Genomic DNA, 22,818 nt, shown 5'->3' with positions numbered 1-22,818 from the left:
ATAGAGGTAATATTTTTGAGGGAATAAGATATCAGTTTTATATTTTGTTGCTTGATTTTGTATTTGACTTTCAAAATAAAAATATTGTGAATTTAAATAATGTTAAATTGATTTGAAACAATATTAAGACAAATTGATATGTCATTCCCTCAAAAAAATTATTCTCATCATTTTAGTAATGGGTGATTTTACTCTAAGATTACTCAAAAACATATTAAAAATGATTCTGCATAAATACATTTTGTTTATGTTACACGCTTGGCCAGAGAGGGCCAATTAACAGTGTGTTGACATTTTCTTAAAAAATTATTATTAGCTTTCAGGTACTTTTAACTTATTTAATCATTTTTACTACTTTAAGGTATAAAATAAAGAAAAATGTATTTAAATTATTTCGCTTCTATTTACTATAACAATTCAACACTAATAAATAATAATTTAGGAATTGGAATACATATTAAAAAAAAAACTAATTTTAAATTTAAATAGTATAATATGTATCTTTAATTTTTGCACCAAAAAAAATTAGTATATTTCTTGTTAAAGCACTATTTTTTGTAAATGATTTATATAAATAAATTTGAAAAAAAGTATAAAATAAAATTAACATTACATTACAAAACAATTTTGTTAGCTAATGAACAAGACAATCCAGTGTTATCTGGCTCAACATTTAATTGTTCCACTTTACCATTTTTGATTAACATTGAATATCTCTTGGAACGGGTACCGCCCAATGGAGGCAAGTCAATGGCCAAATCAAAGGCCTTTGTGAGCTCTGCATTAGGATCAGCTAATAATCGTACCTAAAATAAATTAATACAAAATCATTAACTATATAAATATTCTTGTACAATAATAAGATATTAATGGGGTTCTGATGTTCATTCTTGATTATTTTTCAAGATATTTTCTCTATAACTTCTATGTATTAGAAATTAATACATGTAATACACAAATTAAAGATAACATGTTGCAATTTATTTCCAGTGAATTTTTTTATTTTTTTAATCCCTCTGGGCAACCTTAAATAAATTATATTTTTAACAAAGAAACTTTTGTTACAATCAAACTATTGATTATATAATACACATATTTAGAGGTGACAGGTGAATAGAACAATCAATAAACTACCAAACCCCAAAACGCACACATGCAACTAGTATAAATAATAAATGATCTACACTCTAAATCAAGAAAATAAATAATAATGGGAATAAGTCTATAGTTGTAAGACATGTTTATTTTTAAATATGAATATGAATTATTTACAACATTTTAATGATATGTATTTTTTTTACTAATTATACTAATGTTTAAAGGTCAAACTTTTATCAGACTTGGTAATTAATACAGTCATAATTTAAAACCCACGTATAAAATATCTAAGTTTAAAATATATATTTCTATATTATGTAATATAAATTAAATTTATATCTTTATTTTCAAGTTGTAAAACGCAGAATCTCTCTCTTGTGAGACTATAATTTTAATAAAATAAAAAATACTGTATGTACCTAATTCAAATTTGTTTCATTTGCAATAATTCAAAAAAATAAACACAAACATTTTTTTAAAAATAATAATCAGTTATGTAAGGAGGTATACATAGGAGTGACTAGACTTCATCTACAGTGGCAGCCTAGCTAATGACTGGCGCCATTTTTATGAATCAAAAATTGCCCCTTAAATTGCTATGGGGTTTTTTTTGAATAAAAGTTGTAAACCACTAGATTAAAATTCGGGTGGAATAGCGCCTTTCAAAAATTGCAGGGGCAGCCCAGGCTGCCACCGTTGACACGCCTATGTAAGTATATTTAGTAAAATAATATTAATGATAATTTGAAAAATTACTTTTCCTTCAGCTTTTTGATCTTGAGCCCAAGCTGCCATGACAAAGGCATCATTCACAGAAACGCAAACAATTTCATCTACACCTTTACTTTTCAGATCTGCAGCAGTATTAACATAACCAGGCAAATGTGTCTAAATACATTTAATTAAATTAATTAAATGGTTAAAAAGTAATCTTTATTATGTAAGAATTCAATCCAACAAAAAATGTAAAAATTTACCTTCGAGCAGCCTGGAGTGAATGCTCCGGGAACTGCAAAAAGTATAACAGTTTTTCCATTGCACAGTTCTGATATGTTAACTTTGTTGGCAGGTGTATTTTCGAACAAGTCTACGCTTGGCACTGTATCTCCAACCTGTTAAAATTGAAAATTATAAAGATAAAAAATAATTAAATAGTTTAAATCTATCTCACTTTAACGGGCATCTTGGAATTCAGGCTAATGCTTAATAGACGCTTGGTGATTGTACTGAGTACTGTGGACGGGACTGCACTCACTGTCTTCTGTAATGCCCCAATAGAATAAAACATGGTTGAAATAAGCTTGGTATAATTATTATTATATATTATGAGACAAATGATCAGTAAATAAATAACGCAGTCATTTACTATTACGTATAATATATTATGTATTGTAATTTATGTGTGTATGTGTAATGTGTGTGTGTACTTTACCGTTTTACGAAAATGGTTAATATTATTAAAATGTAAGTGATTGACTGGTGACCGGTACGGATGGCAGATGAGCACAAACGTTGAATACGGTGCGAACGGTTAACCAAAAATGTAAAGTTCCACTAGTCACTACTGCCACTGATAGCTGCCAACTGCCAAGGTCAACGCAAACTTTGCGTCGCAAAGTGATAATAGTTATTATTATTATTAGTTGGTCGCTGATCACACTGATTGGCGATAGGGTGGTGGTCGAGTTCATATACAATGGCGCGGACGCCAATAGTATATTACAGTAAATTTGTAAATCTATAAGCCTTGATCGTGTAGTAACTATACGTTACTATGGTCAACCGTGTATAAACACGGATAATAATATGTTAGCTATGACTCGACGAGTGCCTTTAATATTTTATAATATGATATATTATGTAAGTGGTCTGAACTGCAAAAATGTCGTACCCAATCATCCTAAACTTAAAGCCTAGTTCACAGCAGCTATATCGTATTCTACTATTCTAATATCTGATTGGCCGCTGTCCACCGTGAATTAGGCACAGAGCTCAATTTTTGGACACGAAACGACAGCATAAGCGGAGATTTAATTGAATTTTAGTGAGAGGCTTGAATCTATCATTACAAAATAACTAATGAGTCGAGGAAATGATGTGTTAATTTAAAAAATGTTCAATAATTGTTAAGCCATGACGTAGCTGTGAAAGCGTGAACCCGGCTTAATACAATAATACGTCTACAGTGGAAAAAAGTTGAAATAAGTGTGGGTGTCTAGATTAGCAGACGTTCCACCGTAATAACATAACAAAATGTATCTAATTTATTATGATTCATGAGTATCGGATATACATTTTGAGTTATGAGTGTTATAACACATTGTGAATGATTTGCTTAGAATATTATGATGTCCATTATTTAATATTTATGCCTTTACAGTTTCTAAAATTCGAACTTTTAAATGTTTCAATATATCTAATATTTAATTATCTATATATCAAATAAATATTAAATAATATTATATTTTTTTTCCTAGTATACATATAACATCTTAGTCCGTGGTATATACAGACCACTGTATTATAAAACATGGCGGTGCACCGGTGCGGCGGCTCGGCTGGAACAACACCATCCGCCAATGAAAATGTCGCAAGCGTAGTTAGTTGCAGTTGCCGGCACCGGTATTATGCTGGGTTTACACGTGCATGTTTGTTGTGGCGCCATCATGTACGCCAGTTAAAATGTATCGCCAGTAATTGTTTACACAGTATAGCATCAATCTCTCGCCACTTCATTACGTTCGTTGTTGATTTGTATGACTGTTGTAGTTCCATGTTTTTATTATTTTTCAAATTTTTAATTAATCATACTTATAATTATATTTTAAACTAATTAAAATGTCGGCTGAAAAGAAATTACATTTTCGTCATGCTTGTAAAATAGTATTAAAATTAGTAACTGAACATATCATATCAGATTTAGAAAAAAAAAGTAAAAAGGTAGTATACCATGGTTGCCGGTTTCCCGGTTATCACTGTTATCAGATTTGTTTTAGGTTGGCTACATCCTACGATAGTACGATACGTGGAAACAAATAATTATTAATTTTAATAAATTAAAATTAAATGTAAATACGCCAATTACGGTATTCCAGAATCTTCGTCCATTTTGTTGAATACTCGAGTTTTTGTCATTACTATAGAATGTTTTGACTTGACTATGATAAAATAACTAATATACATTTTAACAATATCAACCGCTTTGGTTCATGATCATGAAAATGCCGCTTTATCACCATATGAGCACTTCGCACATGGCATAGCTATAGATAATAAAGATATGAATTCAGAGTTTTTGATTTTAGTTTTAGCCTTTCGTCGTGATTTTAATTAAATAACTTAATCCTGTGTTAAAATAATTCCTAGAACCAGTAAAATAATAAATGATCGAAATTTTCCTGTGCTACTAATTTTATGTTTTGCTATACAATTTCATATTTATTTAACAATATAATATAATTAATAGTCTTGTTTGAGTGGAAAAATGAAGAAAAATAGAAATTCAATGGTAGTAACTATTCTTTACAGTTTACAAATTAATATTATTCATTAAATAGCTGCATAGATGTATTTTTTGTACACAGTATAATATGATAATAGTTATGTGACATTGTATTAAATTCTGTTTTATTAGATATCTATAGGTTTGGTGGATATACTCTCTTGTTGACACTATAACACTATAACATTTAATAGGTAGCAGATTACCTCAATTTTAGAAAAACATACTTTTTTTGTTGTTTTTAAACAAGAATCATTCTTCTTTAGATTTTGGAATAAATAAAAACAATATTAATAGTTATTTTGTGTGCCTGCCACAATATTTGACGTCAACCGTAGTAGTGATTTCATAGAGGAATAAAAATATGTATTTAAAGTTTTAATGAATACAATTTTTTTTTACTTCATTCAAAGAAAAAATAGATAAATATGGAGAAGCATCATTGACGTTGGCACCAATCTCAATATGACACTCCACAAATCACCAGTTTAGAAACATTAACATTCATATTTTCACATAGTATGACATAAACACTTTGAAAGCTCATCAATCATAAATATTAATTTTATGAATAGGGTTAATACAATGAATTGTAATGAGCAATTATGAATAAAATAAAAATAATATTAATACTTAAGAGTCTATGATACCAAATGGCTAACAATCTAATCTATAAAACAATACTAATAATAATTTTACTCTGTCCAGCGAGAGAATACGCTGCAGACTGATCAAAATCAGTTTTTCTGCACATTAATATCAATTGATACCAAGCAATAGGCAAACCAGTTTTGATAACAGGATAACACAGAATCAGTGCGTTCTCTCGCTGGACAAACTATAGATGATTCTTGGTATTATAAATACTCACATCATTTGAGTATTATTAATTAAATGGATACTTATGTTTAGACTGTAAATTAAAATGACGTGTTGTGAGATTTACTATAATTTTTGAGAAATTGAGCTGCTATAAATATATTGAATTTTATTGTATATTGTTTTTTAAATAATGTTAAGAATAATGATACATTTTGCATTACAATTTATAGAAAAACAAGTCGAAAAAAAATGAAAATGAAATGGATACAGGAGCTATAAAAAAAAAAAAACTAACTACTAGACAAAGAAAAGCACTTACAAAAATTATAGAAAAAAAACAAAAAAGCCAAAAAGTAATATAGTTTGTTCTTATTATTACCTATTAACATATTTTGTTATACTTCATAAAAATTTTTATTATTTTTTTTTTTTTTTTATTAATTTTTAGAGATCCGAAATGTTAAATGAATTGAAGAGTCTTGAACTTTCAGCACCTTCATTGTCTTTAATGACATCTATAAGTCAAACTCAAACAAGTGGATTGAGAAATGTTTTAAAACAAAAAGTAACAATATTACATAATTATTTTAATTTTATACTATATAATATTAATTTTAATTGTAATAAAAAAAACATATAATTCTAGAAAAAAAGTAAAACAATTAAGCCTATTGAAGAAAACAAGAGCTCAGATGAAATTACAGTTGATGAAGATGTTGGTTCAGAAATTGAAGAGGATGAAATTGAATAATTTATTTATATTACTTAAAATCATTCAGCAGAAAGACTGTAATTATTAATTTTACAATGGTGGCCATATTAGTTTTACTTTTTTATGAGCTGATTTTGGTAACCATATTAAATATTCTTCCATCAAATCTATAAAAAAAAAAATTGTTGTAATCATCCAACATTTTTACTATTTAATCAATAAAAGTTTACATGTTGGCTCTTTCGACCAATGTTCTTTAATTTTTTTTGCCGAATCATCTTGATTTTTGATTAATGTTTGTGTAAGCAAATAAAACTGATCTTTTAGGCTAAAAAAAAAAAAACAAACAAATAACAACTGTTCATATAACGTGAAATATGTACTTACTATTGCAAAGATTTTGCTATGAGATCAGGTTCAGCAAACAAATATTGTCTAAAACATTGCAACTGTGGAAAAACTTTTCCACTCAGTATAAAAATAGCTAACCAACTATATTTTTCTTTAATATCAGGAAATTCAATCTCAGCTTGTGGTAATGTCCATCCAGCTTGACCTAAATAAAATTTAATTTTAACTCTATTATTAGATTGCAGAGTTCAAACAAAAATTAGTAAAATAAATTACCATAAGTCGCATTAATTGTACAGAACATTTTCCCAGTTTCTTCATCATACCTAGGTGTAGGATACTCCAATACTTTTAATGTTTTACATAGTTTATTAGCATACACGGGTAACCATTCTGGTTCAATTGCAGTAAGACCTTAACAAATAGATTATTATAAATTAATAAATGTTTAATCTTATCTTGTATTAGCTTTATTAAAAAATTAAATCCTAATTAAACTAATGTAAATATTATTTATTTACCTTTAATATACATTTTGCCTTGCACTTCAAATATCTCCTGGTAAACTAACCATTGTGGTTTACTTGTTTTTAAAACACTACTGTTGTGTATGTATACTATTTCTGATAAATTGGATGCATAATAAGCAGCTTTATTTGGCGTTAAGCCATTTCTATTTAATTCATTGGTAGTTAATCGCCTCGCAACTCTATCCAACATACCAGCTAACACAATTTGTCTTATTTGTTTCACCTACAGATAATACATTTTGCATTATTGCAAAACAAATAGTAATTCCTAACATGTCATACTTGTATTGGTGTGGGCGGTCTCATGTCTAAATCAGTAATTAATTTTAATGATGGCACATTTATGTTGAGTTGATTAATTAATTGATTGTTCAATTTCCAAGCTTCTAAAATTGATTTTTGATGTAATCCTGTTTTGGTGCAATAATCTTGTAGAGCACCTAATCCCGATTTTCTCATTGTATAACTTGCGCCTCCCATGGATCGTAGTATTATCATTAGATCCCCTAAATATTGTAAAAAAAAATTTAGAAAGTATACAATTTTGAAATTATATTTTTACATAAATAGATCTAACAAAATAATGTTAATTATAAATTTTAAATTTAACTGTTCAACTTAATTATTCATAATAATAAATGAAAAATGTTATATTATTAATATTTAATTTGAAAATAATTAACAGGAATAAAACTTGCCAATACAATTATTTTATTGATTAAATATTTGAATAAATACGTTGTTATCAGTTTTTACCTAAAAGATAAAATTCGCCTTTGTTTGCCCATGAAAGTTTGGTTTTTTTCCAGGCTTCAACATTGTCACCAGGTAAATACTCTTGAACAGACATTGCCGAAATTATGAACAGCATATACTGTAATAAACTACGGTCTTTACTCAAACATAGCATCTTGGCATAGTTAGGGGATAATGGAAAAGCAGCCATACTCTTTCCCAGAGGTGTGATATTGCTAATTTCTAAAAATATTTTTAAACAATTACTTATTACATAGTTAAATGAATATTATAGTTATTGAATTTACCGGCAACATTTTTGTCAGCATCTAAAGCGCCAAGTGTTATTAATCTTTTTTCTGCTTCTAAAATGGTCTGTTTATCTGGTGGAGTAGGAAATGGAAAATTAGTAATTTTATCAATTTTCATTGATTTCATTTGTAAGATAACATTATCAATAGGTGTGGTTTGAATTTCAGGTAAATTCCATTCTGGAAATTCGTCATTGAATAGTGCAGATGAAAATAAACTATAAGATAAAAAAAAACAATATATCTTACAAATTTTTATCATAACAAAATAATTTTGTCTTTTGGTAATTTCCTTGATAAGATCAATAAAAATAAATAAATATGTATTTATTCCTATTTAAAAACTGTAAACTTACCGATAACAGTGTCCAGGTGAAGTTCTTCCAGCTCTACCAGCTCTTTGATTTGCTGAAGCTTTACTTTCCCAAACAATCGAAAATCTTGAAACACTAGTTAATGGATCATATTCTCGAATTTTAGTTTTCCCACAGTCAACAACATATTTGACATTAGGTATAGTTAAAGAGAGTTCTGCTACATTTGTACTAACAACACACATACGACAACCTGGTGGAGGTGGTTCAAATATCTAAAAATATAAGGGATATAATCTTAGAATGATTTTAAGTTTTTATATACAACAGTAAATAAGTAGCTCTAATTAACCTTTGATTGTTTATGAGCAGGTAACATTGAATAGAGAGGAAGTACCCATAGTGGTGTAGAACTAAATTTCATAATTTTACTTGGCATTTCATCATCATCATCATCTTCATCATTACTTGAGTTATCCGAAAGAATTAACTCATCTTCTGAATGCGTTTCAATGTCATAATCATCTAAATTAATATCGGGCAAACGTGTTCCAATTTCTTTTTTTACTGCTGGCTTCCATTTAGTAATTACTTCTCTATTGGAATCTGTTTCTCGATATGGAAATGCCTTACGAAGTTTTGATACTAATTGTTTTACTTCTAATTTACCTGAAAACACATTTTTTTTTTAACTTGATTATTAATATTAAATATTTATAGCATTATAAAGAAATAAATGCAATCAATATAACACCCCAGCTTTTATTTCCGAAACATGATTTTTTTGGTTTCAAGCTTTTTAATCTTATGAGATATCTAAAATTATAAAGTTTAAATGAAGTTTATAGTAAGTTGAAATTTTGGGAAATAAGTATCATATTATGCTGAAAATAGTTTTTACATAATAATTTTTTTAGGTATATAAATTATTCGACTTAATTATTGGAACATCTAGTATTTTTGTGGTTTTAGAGCACAATTTAAATTATTCTTCAATTTGCTTTAATAAAAACCACAATAGAAATATATGAAAAATTTCTTTTCAAAGACTAAAATGATCTACATAAAAAAAAAGGTTAAAAATATAATATAAAATAAATATATACCAGTAAGAAACACTAAAATAGCACCAGCTGGTAAATTGGAATGAATTTTATAAATTGTATTGTAAGCTTCAGCTAAATAATCATGTGGAGTTTTCTTGTTAAAATGTATTGTCACTGGAAACTGTCTTGAACTCAGCTAAATAACATTTCAAAATAGTTTAAATTAAAATATATATTAAACAATCTATTATTTTTTAAATATTTACTTTAATAATAGGTGGTGGTTGAGGAAAAAGTTTTTGGTTTTTTGAAAAATCGTCAACTTTAAGAGTAGCAGACATAATGATTAGCTTCAATGGGTTTGATCTTTTTTGACGCAGGCGAACAATACGGGATAAGATTCCTATTAGTATATCAGAAAACACTCGTCTCTCGTGAGCCTCATCTAATATAATTGCTGAATAGTTTTTAAGCAAAAAATCCTGAAAATAAATATAAATTATATATTTATTTTTTATTTAAATACAGTAAATAGCCAAATTTACATTTTGGATCTCTTTTAACAATACACCATCAGTCATAAACTTTATTTTTGTATTAGGACCTGCATTTCCTTCAAAACGTATTAAATATGATACAATATCGGATTTTTCATTTAACTCTTCAGCTACTCGTTGAGATACAGATATTGCAGCAATACGTCTAGGTTCTGTGACACCAATCATTTTATTCCCGCTGAAAATAAACAAATACAACATATTTTTGTTGGTTGTTTGATTTATTAATGACTGTTTTACATTTAATGTTATTTATTTATAAATTATTTTACAAAATGAAGGTGTTGAATTATTATGTTATACAAGTGTGTTTACCTTGAATAGCCGGCTTCATACAAAAATTGAGGTACTTGTGTAGTTTTTCCACTACCCGTTTCGCCAACAATAATAATGACATCATTTTCACTGATTGCTTCCATAATGACTTGTTCTTCACCAATAATCGGTAACTTTGAACGTGAATTTATAATTTCTGATGTCCGATTAATCAGTACTGGCTGCTTTTTAGCAACAGAATCTATATTTCCACTCATGATGACTGATTTGGGAAAAAATATTCAATCGAATTAATAATTTAATATTGTAAAATAAATCAAAATGTAAACCATGACAAAATAAATGTAATGAAAATGAAAAGTTTTAATTATTTGAATTTCTCACGTGCTGGTATTGTGTACCTTTTGGTGTTCACCGCTGAATGTGATAAGAAAAATTTAATATGCGACAATGATAAAAATTGAAATATAGATTAGACACCATAGAGTAACACTCCATGGTAAACACAGACCAAGATATAATGGAGTGGCATCGAATAGGCTGGGGGAGTAGGTCGAGGGACCGAGCATCAAATGTTATGAAAAATAAAGACCCAATGATTCCAACGCCATCTACATTTTTTATTTTAAAATATAAGTGTATAAATTATATAGAGAGCACTAAAATCATTCGGTTTTTGTAACCCCCTGCACTCCTCGCTCGCATAACATTTTCGGCTCACAGATATATTTGCACTCGATGCCGGTCCATTATATCATTGATTACAGTGAGTATTTTTATCATAGAGTAATAATTTAATCAATGATTATATCTTAGTCCGTGATAGTAGATAATGGACATCTATCACAGAATAGTAGAAATTTGGTATGCTGACAAGTTTAGTTGATCCCGGCTCATTTAAATACCTACACCGAAATTACGAATTAAGATACTTAGGGTACATGCAGTGGCGTGTCATACATGTGTCGTGTGTGCGGTGTGTGCAAATGCCACAGGCCCTCGGCTTGAGGGGGGGGATTATTGCTCAAAGTTCCACAAAAAAAAAAAAAATTAAATAAATACAGTTATGTAAGAAAAAGTAAAAAAAATTGTTTTCAATTTCAAATGGCTCTCATTCTATTCTCTCAATCTGATATCAGTATATCATTGTTATAAAATATAAATTTATGTATAACCATATTATTTAGAATAAAAACATGTAGGAACAATGAGGGGGGCCTTTTTTTAGTTTTGCACACTGGCTACATGGTATATTTTAATTCATGACCGAATTGTATAAATTTGAGGATTCGAGAATAGTAGACAACTAAATATATTTGTTAATGTGCCATCATTTTTAACTAATATGGAGCTTCAGTTTTAATAATACATTATATTATGTATACATCCCTCAAGATAATATTATGTATTACACATCACACATGAATAGATTAGCTGATTAGTACATCGATATTAATATTATAGACATTTTTCTATATTTTGAGTTTTAACTACGAGCTTAAATTATCATTAATGTAATAAAAATAAATATTTTACTGCTGTTAAAGTTATTCTAGAAAAGTGTATTTTTACCAAATGAAACCAACCATTTTGTAAATGGATTAATAAATTAATTTATAAATAAATGCTTGTGAAGTCTGAATAGACAAAACGCTGAATGACTAACAATAACGGTATTAAATATCACAAAATTGATGTATACATAAATATGTTTCTTTTGTTTTTTTCGACATACCTATACCTAGTTTAACAGTTTGTAAATGAGATTTGATAAATTTATAATATAAATTGTAAAGGAATACGTATTCCTTCAGATTAATTTTACCTGTTTTAAATATTTTATTTTAAGAATAGATATTATAGTTTGATGGGGAATGAACTTCTTTCGATTATACATTTTTGGTATAGATATTTAAAAATGAAAATGTTTGTAATAACGTAATAACGTTCAATTACGGTTCAGTGTTTCTTGTTGTCCTACTTTAAATTATAAAAAAATGTGTTATGGATATAGACCAGAAAAATATAGAAAATTAGTAGCCATTCTATTTTTAAGACTATAAACCTAAACTTAAACGTCCTCAACTCTTAAGTAATATTATCTAAAAGGTTAAATATCTGCATGATATAAATATAAAAATGAAATAATTGGGTGATTGACATTATATATATATATATATATATATATATATATGTGGTAATTTTTAAAATTGTATACCTATTATATGTAATACCTAATTGAACCAAAAAAAACTGTATCATTGTGAATTTGTAAATCATTTCGTTGTGGTTGCCAGGACAAAATTAGCGATACCTAACGAAAAAAATTACCGCACAATGACAATGTTATAACTTGTAAGATAATTTGAAAAACATAAAATTAAAGTAAGGTGCATGACCGTATGTCGTGTGTCATACATATATAAGCACAAAGCACTAAACTGAAATTTTCGTTCTCATAAAATATGAATCCGCTACTGGGCGCTACATACAAGATATTATAGTTATGAGTGTAAAATTTACACCAGTAAAAACTAAGATTTAATTTTATTTAATTTATTAATTTTGGTGTATTTGTAATTTATATGTAGTAATGTATTGTTTATAAGTTTATAATGTGTATTAAACAATTAGCTATTAGGTATTTTTTCCTTTTTACTATTATTTATATTCATGACTTAATAATGTATTTATAATTTGTGTATAGACAGTTTAGTGCATAGACGTTTTATAGTAAATAAAATCCAATTGAAAAAGTATAAAAGTATAAGTAGTAAGTACCTATATTTGATATATGTATCTTGTATCTTTTCTATATTCACAATGTATCTTGTATCTAAACACATTAAATACACGTATAATGTATCATGATACTTTTTTTTGGAGTATCTTGCCCAACCCTGATTATATACTATATGTATTATATACCTATAGCTGATCATGCCTGTGATAAATGAAATATCCATGTAGTGGTTGACGGTTGACCCCCCCCCCCTGCATGTATACGTGACTGGTTTTAAATGCATGCAATATACGTGTAAATAATGTAATATTTCAGCTATTAAAATAATATTTTCGAATGGTAGATTTGTCGTAGTATTTACTTTATATTAATATTATTTTACTTCATAATATATTAATTTAATATAATATTATCTATATAAATATATAATAGTTAAAATATAATCAAAAATATCAAAATATAATCAAAACGAACGATAATAATAATAATAATCTTAAAATGAATAAAATCAACATAAAGCAGATATCAAATATTTTTCACACAAACTCATCACGGTAAAATCAAATAATATTTTTTGTGGCTATTCCTAACTCCGTTTATTTATATTAATTTTATCACCCGGTGACATACCCATACATGACATAATATTACACACGTCATGCACTCACGAGTCACGACGGTTGAGAAATACAGATATAATAAATAACGAATACCGCAATTTATAAAAACGTTATTGCCTATGAAAAGATATGTGTGGAAATGTTGAGTTTCAGGAAGACATAATAATATAATTATTTGTGTGCGGGTGCAAGATCTGCGATCACCGAGAGAAATAATATATTAGAGTAAATTTGCATATCACGGCGGATAAGCGGTACGGGTGCGATGGTCGATAGCGGAACAACGGTTATTTGAACGCACACGGGCATCAACCGTAAGTCACTTTTCCGGATGCGATGCGGGTGCGCGACATCGGCGTGAACCGGACACAGACATAAGACACGAGTGTTATTTATGACCGACGAAGCGATAATTATAATTATTATCAGTATTCAATATCAGTTCGTCAGTAGTTCGTTGATTATCTCTTTTTTATAACACCTCGAAATTTCAGCGAACGAGAGTAGTGTCGCAAATGGTCACCGATGTTATATCGGCTATATCCGCTCGTCGTCCGTAAAATACAAGAAGATCTCTAATAGATGAACCATTCGAGTTACCATTAAAAACAATTAATATACAAAAACGAAGAACATGCATCACTGAGCTATGCACAAATATTTTTCCTATTCATTTATTTATCGCATAAATTATAAATGAGTTTGTTGGTGTCGCATTCGCAATTGAAATTATTAAGTGCCGTTTTATATGTATACGCGATTCGTCCACGCACATTACAGTTTATAATTTTTTATTGGTTGATTTAATATAAGCGTGTTTTGAACGTGTAATAATAAAACCATCAGGTGAATAGGTGATCGGAATAATAATATTATGATAAATAAATTGAAAATACATCAATTATGAAATTATAATTAAATAAATGGACTGTACATTAAATCTATACATCACAAGACATGATGGTACTGCATTTTTGATTATAATATTATTTTAGGTCATCGTTACGAGTGTACAACAATGTATTATGGGAAAATAATGTATAGGCGTCTCCACACATACTATACAAAATAAAACCACTATCTACGTATTGATTTTATAATAAAATAATGTAGCTGAGTAAATAAACATTCAGGGCCGGCGATACCTTTTGCGAAGCCCTGGGCACAATTTATTTAACTAATAACCATAGTATAGCCAAAAGGATATAGGTGTAATTAAAGGCGCAAGGCCCTTGAATGCCCGAGGCCCTGGATAAATGCCCTGCATTGCCTCCATCAAACACCGGCCCGTTCGGCCCTGTAGACTTAGTAAACATTATTATTATATCATTGTTATATTACCTACATATAACTATTGTTGTGATAAATATTTTGTTTTTCTCGGCATTACAGATTTGTACACAAATAAGTTGCATAAAATATATTTATTTTTTAACTGGTTTTCGAGGTCTTAAGTATTTAAGTTTTGGAACATCGAAATTATTATTTGTTTTAAAAGGTGAAACGTTGGTCCTTTAAACATACATTAATATTTGTAGAAATTTAACGAAAAGTCTACACTCTTAAATATTCAATTAATAGTTTTTTTTTTTTTTTAAACCGTCCATTGGTGACCACTAACCGATAATCGATATTTATTACCGATAAATAAACTTACTTCGAGAAAAATCAAAGGATAATCGATAATTTTGTAATAATAATAATAATAATAAAAAAAGTAAAAATTAAAAATAATTTATAGTTAAATTAATCTAGATTTTTTCTTATCAATCGACTATCACCACTCTGTTTACCTGTTATGTACTATAAAATAGTACTCTGTCCAAGTCATAGGCGCCCCATGATACCCACTACCCAGGACCTCGAAAAGGTTAAAGACGGCTCTGACTCAGGGGCGGCTTCAGAGACTTGGTTAGGGGGGGGCCTTAGTTTTAATTTTTCTTATGATTATAGGTTTTTCATATATATACATAATATAGATAGCACATACATACTATCATACCTACATACTTGTACGTGTCTATGATAGTCGATGGTCTAATATGTTTTTAGCTTATAATTTTTTTTTCAACAATATACAATTTTTTAGAAATATAGGCCTAGGGGGGGCCCTTAGGGCCCCCATCCCTGGAGCCGCCCCTGCTCTGACTGGCTCAAAGAGCCTTAACATGCAATTTAGTAAAAAAGCACCACAAAAAGAATGTAATTTTTTTATTTGAAATGTGGAAAAGCTGTGAGTTTGGGGGGGCCTATATCGTGCAATTGTACGTTTATACCATAGGCCAGTCCGATCCTGGCCAAATACATAGGTATATAATAACATCATAACGATGATAAATTAACAATATTTTGTTTATTAACGATTTATTTTTTACTTGTGAACATTTGCCTCACTAAGCTCTTTTCCAATACAACTACAAAAAAAACTAGAAAAAACTTAGAAAAAAACGAATCTTATGTTTTCTCTTAATTACGGTATTTAGTTAAAGTCATTTTCTACAGTGATTTCGCCAACGACCATACCACGTTGAATACACCAGTTCTCGTCCGATCACTGAAGTTAAGCAACGTCGGGCGTAGTTAGTACTTGGATGGGTGACCGCTTGGGAACACTACGTGCCGTTGGCATTTCTTTTTTGTGTCTTAATAAATGCAATTTTTTAATATTTTCAAATATAAATTCAAAATATGGATGGACGTTTTTGCCGTTGTTAATCGTTTTTTTACAATTTTTGAATTACACAATACAAAAATATTTTTACCTAATCTAACCCTTTAAGCCACAATGAACTCATTTTAGGTTCACATATAAATATACCTACTATTTATATTTATATACTTTTATTTGTCATATATTTATTTTATTAAAATATTTTGCATCCATCATATTGAGTTATTATTCTATAATATCGAAATACCGAGTTGAACTCGGCGAGTGAGACTATATTATTACGACAGATCAAGTGTTTAACTTAATTTTTTTAACCTGTTTTAAATTTTTAACCGGTATTATTGGATCAATAAAAATTCTAAAACTCGGTTGACCGGTAAGTACTGCATCCTGCAGGTTGCAGCTGCCTAGGGTCCTCAGGCATTGCCAAAAGAAAAAAAAATTATCATACATAAATTGATTAGCACGGAGAAATATAAATATAATATAAAAAACGAATGTTAGCATTTACAAGTTCATTTGTTATCCGCATAACTTACAAGAAAAATAAGAGAAATAATAAAAAGAGGACTATGAAATATTAATTATTATCGGGAAGTCGTATTATAATACTATATATTATGTACGAGTGTGACGCATATTTCAATACTTGGATGCATGATATATATGAAGCGCGATGGCACGGCGGAAAATCGTTCACATGTCGGGCATCCCACAGATTCACAGCAATAGAACTTCGGGCAAGTGGCAGGTATACGTGCGCTGGCGGCGACACCGCGGCCCACATGTCGCAACGACGGCAATGGCGACACATTGGCGTGGCGGTGACGGCACACGTGCGAGTTGATCGGAATATAAACTTCAGCTGCGGTGACGCCGATTTGGCACGCAGTTTCCGGATACGGTGATGCGAGTGTGCGAGGCATCGACGGCAACCGGACACAGACATTAACGACAGTGCGATATTATAATATATAATATAGATTATCGGACATTTATGAACAAGACGTGTAAATTATAGGTATTATATTTTTAACGAACCAGGTAACATATAGATACGACTGGAACAGACTGTGCGCTATATGTATACCTTTGTTCGTGTGTATCCGTATTTTTCCGATTTATTACATCCCTTATTTGTTACCTATCTATATGTATAATATTATATTATTTTCATATATTAGGGTATTTCTTTTTATTATGATTATCAAGCTATGAGATATTCAGCATCTTATTATTTGCATTATATTTAATTGTAAATGTTTTATACGTGTTACGTATTAACTTAAAATTTTCCATTTAAAGTTTTTTTGAGCGTAAACTGTTTTGGCAATACTTTTAATAATGCTTGTTAAGTTTCGGAGTTCAAAATCAAAACCTTCACCCCAAAAACTTGTATACGAGTTTTTTTCAAAAAAGTGGTTTTTAGTAACCTTACTTCCTTAGGTATTAAATATTTTGATTTTCGTGATATTATTGATATAGAAAGAAGGCCGACGATCGTTCCTTCTACACTAGCACATTTGTAGAAATTTCCGGTATGATCTACACACTTAAAATGACGTAGGTACGAGTTTCAGTCATACAATAATGTATATAACTATAGTACATTGGTAACTAGTAGACAACCGGCAAATGTATACGACCCGTTTTAAATTATAGAATGATGACATTTTTATTTTTGTTCGGCTCGCGAATTCTTTTTAATTCGTGAATGTGTCCCTAGAGTCCAAAATCGTTCCCGACCACTGATTTAGTATATACTAATATACTATATCACGATATATATATATATATATCAGAAAAAGTATTTAAATTAATTTACAAAATTACCTATAAGTATTAATATTACGTATTTTCAAAATATTCAAATCAAATATATATGATAATAAATAAATATAATATATCATGATAAAATAATAATTCACATTTCAAATGTTCGTATAAATAATATTGTTTTGTCGTTTTTCGATAATTATTATGTACCGTTCCGTGAACTTTTCGGTTGCGCATGGTAAAGAAATATATGATATTATCGGAGTGTCGTATTTTACTAATATATATATATATATATATAAGCGATACACGCTTGCGGTTTGTGACGCATATTTCAATATTTGGATGCGCGACGGCACGGCGGTAAATCGTTTACATGTCGTAACGACGGCGACTTATTCGCGTGGTGGTGACGGTATACGTGCGAGTTGATCGGAATAAAAACGTCAACTGCAGTGACGCCGATACGTATACGGACGTATACGGTGATGCAAGTGACAAGTGCACGAGACATCGACGCAGTGGCGCAAATAGTAAAAATATTTAGGGGGGCTCAAGCCCCAAGAAATTTTTTTTTAAATTATAATATGTTAGTATAATGAACATTAGTACATATTTTTAAGGATACCTGTATTTCTTCAATTCTGACTTAAGTAGTTAAGTATCATACATAGAACACATATATAAAATAAGTATTAATATTATAGTAATATAAATTTATAATTTTATGAATAAACCGATTTATTTCATTAAAAAAAAATAATAATAATAATTAGTAGTTAAATAAGTAACACAATTGAACATAATATATAAATAAATAGGTAGGTATATATTTTAATGTAATTGTATACGTCTTTCAGTTTTTTCAAAAATATTTAAAATGTTTTCATTATTGATACTAATGTCATTTTCTATGTTCAAAATACTTAAATTACTAAATCTATCTTGATTCATACAAGTATGTAACCATGTTTTAATACGTTGTATAGCAGAAAATGATCTCTCACAGGTTGCTGTACTTACTGGAAGAACTGTGGTCCAGAATTTTTCCGATCTAACACATCATATTTATTTGTTACCTACGACCTATCTATATCATATAATAGTATTATTGTATATTATTGTATGTCTTTTTATTATAATTATTATCAAGCTATGAGAATAATTAACTTCTTATTATTTGCACGATATTCAGTTGTAAATGTTTTTTACGTATTATAGCTTAACTTTACTAGATACACATTATTACCATGTATGATTTGGATATCGATAACTCGGGTGTCGGGTCATACACCTGTTTTTGAACACATCCACAACGGTAACCCTACTCGACACCGACGACACTCAATGTATAGCAGAGCTGTCGGCTTTTATGATGAATTGAGTCCCAATAAAACTAGAGGCGTGTAGGCGTGTAGCTCATGAAATATTTGATTCAAAGAGTTCATAGCAGCAGTCTCTAAGGTGAGTTGAATCTGTTGTATCAGTGTGAACTGTGAACCAACATTTTATTATAAAACTGATTTCAGATTTGTTTGCTTTTATTATCAACTACTTAGAGAGGGACTTGAATCAACGCTGTATTTCGCTTACTCTCGTTTTTTTTTTTAAATCATAAGTGCAACACATAGTATAATCTAATACCTTGACTTTGACCGCCCGTCAGGCTGGCGATGCGATACCGAACTCGTTTATCAATATTTTCAACCGTGATCCACCAAACTACCAAAGTGATAACATGTTTGTAATAACTGATAACGGAATAACAGACGTGATAGTATTATCGACTAATGTATTTTGTTTTTTTCTCCGGTCATTAATCATTATTAACTATGCTTTCACACGTTCACACTGTCACCATAGAATATTACATAGATTTTTGCAGATAGTTAATTTCGCGCGAACATATTCGTCCGAACGTCTGTTGTGATCGATTACAACTATGTGTGCGTATAAGTTCGAATCGATAGTTGTCTAGTATTTTCGATCACATAGTACATACTCATGGGATTCAACCATGGCTACTGGTCAGTAAATTTTTTACACAAATAATATGTACTTGATTCGTTGCTTTTGGCATTTTATTCTGAACTTGTTAACCCCATAAAATTCGCAACAGGTGTTGAATACAGTTGTGTCAAAGGAGATGCTGTATAACAATTTCACATTTTAGTATTTAATTAGCATTGTAATTTTATGTTGAAATACCAGGAACTACTAGAAATAAGGTGGCACTTGCACCTGGACATTCTCTGATGGACTGGATTCGTTTAGGAAATTCTGGAAGTGACTTGACTGGAGTTGGTGGTAAAATTTTATCCATTTCAAAATCAGAATTAGCAAAACACAATAAACGAACAGATGCCTGGTTGGCTATTCGCGGAACAGTTTACAATGTCACTCAGTACATGGACTTCCATCCTGGTGGTGTTGATGAACTAGTTAGAGGAATCGGTACAGATGCTACTAAATTGTTTTCAGAGGTAACTATAAAGACCACACTAACAAACAATTTAATTGTTGTTAACTGTTAACAAATTGTTTACAAAAGATTGTGAACAACAGATACATGCTTGGGTGAATTATGAATCAATACTTCAGAAGTGTGTGGTTGGTCGATTAGTGAACGAAGAATTGTTTAAATTGCCCGATATTTTGAAAGCGACCACAGATGTCTCCGAAAATGAATTGAACATGGATTGGTTTCAACAACTTGGCTTCTTATGTTTTGTATTTTATACTAAAACACCATATCCTGAGGTACTTAAATTGTTCATACAAGTTGGATATATTATATTAATTTGATAGTCATAGTTCCAAGGCTATCTTGTATACGTTCTACTGACAACATTGCGACTGCAGTATGCGCTCTACCGTTTGTTGACAAACACGATAAATTCTTATAAATAAGTAATAAATTATCATTGTTTGTTGTCATCACATCATTTATTTCATTATCAATTTTAATCATAATTAGAGAAAGTAAAAATAAAATGAATAAATATTAAAATACTTGTGCCATGTCTCTCAGAAATGTGTTTTTGTTGATAATAAAGAAATAAATTTGGTAGTAGAGTGCATACAATAAGCATCCCATAATTGCAGGTAGATCGAAATCTGCAGTAAAGCACATAAGACAAGATAGCCGTTTCCAACAAGTATTTGTTTAATAGTTTAGTGATACATTTGTGAATTTTGAGTCATAAACTATTTAAATTTTTTTCTGTATTTTAATTTTCCAACATCTAGTTTTAATAATTTAATATTGCTTCAAAGTTTATAGTATTGGATTTTTCAAAGCTCTACCAATATTTGATAAACCTATCAACAAATATGATTGTCCAAATAATATTTGAATATAATTAATTGTGATAGCCTTCAATATTTTTTATGATTTTAGGTATCCATTACTTTAAAACAACCCAATGAATTTTGTTTTGCATTGAATGGTAAAACAAGATGTATTACTTTACATAAAAGTGTCAATTGGCCTTGTGTTGTAAAAATTGTGGCAGACATTGGAAAAGTTCAAGTTAAACTAATAAAAAAAGTACTTGGACTTTGGCCCACATTTGGAACTCTATCAACAACTAGAAATATTCAAATTGATTATTGGAAATGCGAGCTACTTAATTCGTTTGATGTCACACACAATGCTAAATTTTTATTATTTAAATATCAACAGAATTTGTACAATCATGTATATCCAGGTCGACATATTTATATTAAAGCTAATTTGAATGGTATAAACACAAAAAATATTTATTGAAAAATAAAACTAAAAGGTATTGAGACATATTTTCTAAGTAATAAAATTTTTTGTTCCAGGTCATGTTGTGTCTCGTCCTTATACTCCAGTCTGGCCTTTAGTTGAAACAACAGAGTATGGGAAAATCTCAGAGGACACTTTATGTTTATTAGTTAAAAGTTATCCAAATGGAAAATTAAGTAGACATTTATGTTCTTTAAACCAAGGAGATTCAATCGAAGTCAGCCGCCCACAAGGTAGTTTTGAGTGTTGGACATCAAAAACAAACCTAATTTTATTAGCAGCTGGTACTGGGATTACACCAATGCTACCAATTATATGGAATGCTTTGCATTCTTCTATTAAAAAGTAATTCAATAACATACTAATTGTGATCAAAAGAAGAAGTATATATTATATTAATTTTCTTAATCCCATACACAGGTACAATATCACATTATTGTATTTCAACAAAAAAGAAACATGCATAATTTGGAAAAACTATTTAGATCAAAAAAGTGCAGCTTATTTATCAAGGTAAGATTGTTTTATGCGCTGTATGATTTCATAGTCATTAAGTTGTTAATTTGTACAGACTGACCGTACATTACATTTTATCAGAAGAGGAAGACTCTAAAGGTGATACAAAAGGACATATTGATGAAAGTGTAATCACTAAGTATTTTCCTTCATTACATGAAGATTCAATGAATGAATATGCAGTGTGCATTTGTGGCCCACCAGGCTTCAATAAACTATGTGAAAAGTATGAATAAACTAAACATTCTAAATGATATTTATAATAAATATTTTTTTTTTTCATTAATAGGTTAGTTGTCCAGCAAGGTTACAAAAAAGATGATTATTTTGTATTTGGTTAATATTTTTGTTATATGTATTTTTTTTTTTTTTTTTTAAACAAATACCATAATATAGTATTTTTTAAAATGTTTTTTGACATTATTAAAATAACTACATAATATCATTATTGTTTTTATTTGAAAAT

At 29.2% G+C, this 22,818-nt stretch overlaps 4 protein-coding genes and 1 non-coding gene across 9 annotated transcripts; 3 read left to right on the top strand and 2 right to left on the bottom strand.

Annotated features, from left to right (window-relative positions):
- Positions 1-473: 473 nt before the first annotated feature.
- Positions 474-3,960, bottom strand: LOC113550610 (peroxiredoxin-5, mitochondrial). Of its 3 annotated transcripts, none has more exons than XM_026952554.1 (5): positions 3,613-3,960; positions 2,270-2,359; positions 2,076-2,210; positions 1,855-1,986; positions 474-806 (listed from the first exon to the last, which is right to left on the bottom strand). In XM_026952554.1, exons 1-5 carry the CDS (start codon positions 3,628-3,630, stop codon positions 615-617), a joined length of 567 nt encoding a protein of 188 aa, XP_026808355.1. In that variant the 5' UTR covers positions 3,631-3,960; the 3' UTR covers positions 474-614. The 3 variants fall into 3 exon arrangements, with proteins under 3 accessions (XP_026808355.1, XP_026808356.1, XP_026808354.1); XM_026952555.1 differs by lacking the exon at positions 3,613-3,960 and adding an exon at positions 2,531-2,710; XM_026952553.1 differs by lacking the exon at positions 3,613-3,960 and having other exon boundaries at positions 2,270-2,524.
- On the top strand, positions 3,839-6,378 carry LOC113550611. The gene is made up of 4 exons (XM_026952556.1): positions 3,839-4,038; positions 5,653-5,775; positions 5,871-5,987; positions 6,069-6,378. Exons 1-4 carry the CDS (start codon positions 3,937-3,939, stop codon positions 6,171-6,173), a joined length of 447 nt encoding a protein of 148 aa, XP_026808357.1. The 5' UTR covers positions 3,839-3,936; the 3' UTR covers positions 6,174-6,378.
- LOC113550609 (probable ATP-dependent RNA helicase kurz) lies at positions 6,225-10,803 on the bottom strand. Of its 2 annotated transcripts, none has more exons than XM_026952552.1 (15): positions 10,656-10,803; positions 10,294-10,516; positions 9,967-10,156; positions 9,688-9,903; positions 9,482-9,617; positions 8,728-9,044; positions 8,418-8,650; positions 8,059-8,279; positions 7,772-7,993; positions 7,298-7,521; positions 7,007-7,238; positions 6,762-6,899; positions 6,522-6,690; positions 6,365-6,462; positions 6,225-6,301 (listed from the first exon to the last, which is right to left on the bottom strand). In XM_026952552.1, exons 2-15 carry the CDS (start codon positions 10,509-10,511, stop codon positions 6,225-6,227), a joined length of 2,691 nt encoding a protein of 896 aa, XP_026808353.1. In that variant the 5' UTR covers positions 10,512-10,516; positions 10,656-10,803. The 2 variants fall into 2 exon arrangements, with proteins under 2 accessions (XP_026808353.1, XP_026808352.1); XM_026952551.1 differs by having other exon boundaries at positions 10,639-10,774.
- Positions 10,804-16,126: 5,323 nt separating this feature from the next.
- Positions 16,127-16,245, top strand: LOC113550732. The gene has a single exon (XR_003405043.1). It is a non-coding gene; the product is annotated as a 5S ribosomal RNA (ribosomal RNA).
- Positions 16,246-19,869: 3,624 nt separating this feature from the next.
- On the top strand, positions 19,870-22,767 carry LOC113548221 (cytochrome b5 reductase 4). 2 transcript variants are annotated; one of them, XR_003404878.1, is made up of 8 exons: positions 19,870-20,091; positions 20,276-20,547; positions 20,630-20,824; positions 21,465-21,807; positions 21,893-22,181; positions 22,257-22,349; positions 22,434-22,578; positions 22,642-22,662. XR_003404878.1 is itself a non-coding variant. In XM_026948988.1 (8 exons), the coding sequence occupies exons 1-8, from the start codon at positions 20,082-20,084 to the stop codon at positions 22,691-22,693; spliced, it is 1,425 nt and encodes a 474-aa protein (XP_026804789.1). In that variant the 5' UTR covers positions 19,870-20,081; the 3' UTR covers positions 22,694-22,767. The 2 variants fall into 2 exon arrangements, 1 of the variants encoding a protein (XP_026804789.1); XM_026948988.1 differs by having other exon boundaries at positions 22,408-22,578; positions 22,642-22,767.
- The last annotated feature ends 51 nt before the right edge of the window (positions 22,768-22,818 follow it).

Source organism: Rhopalosiphum maidis, chromosome 4, assembly GCF_003676215.2.
Source record: "Rhopalosiphum maidis isolate BTI-1 chromosome 4, ASM367621v3, whole genome shotgun sequence".
In the NCBI taxonomy this organism is placed as follows: domain Eukaryota; kingdom Metazoa; phylum Arthropoda; class Insecta; order Hemiptera; family Aphididae; genus Rhopalosiphum; species Rhopalosiphum maidis.
This window is presented reverse-complemented; position numbering and strand designations above follow the sequence as displayed.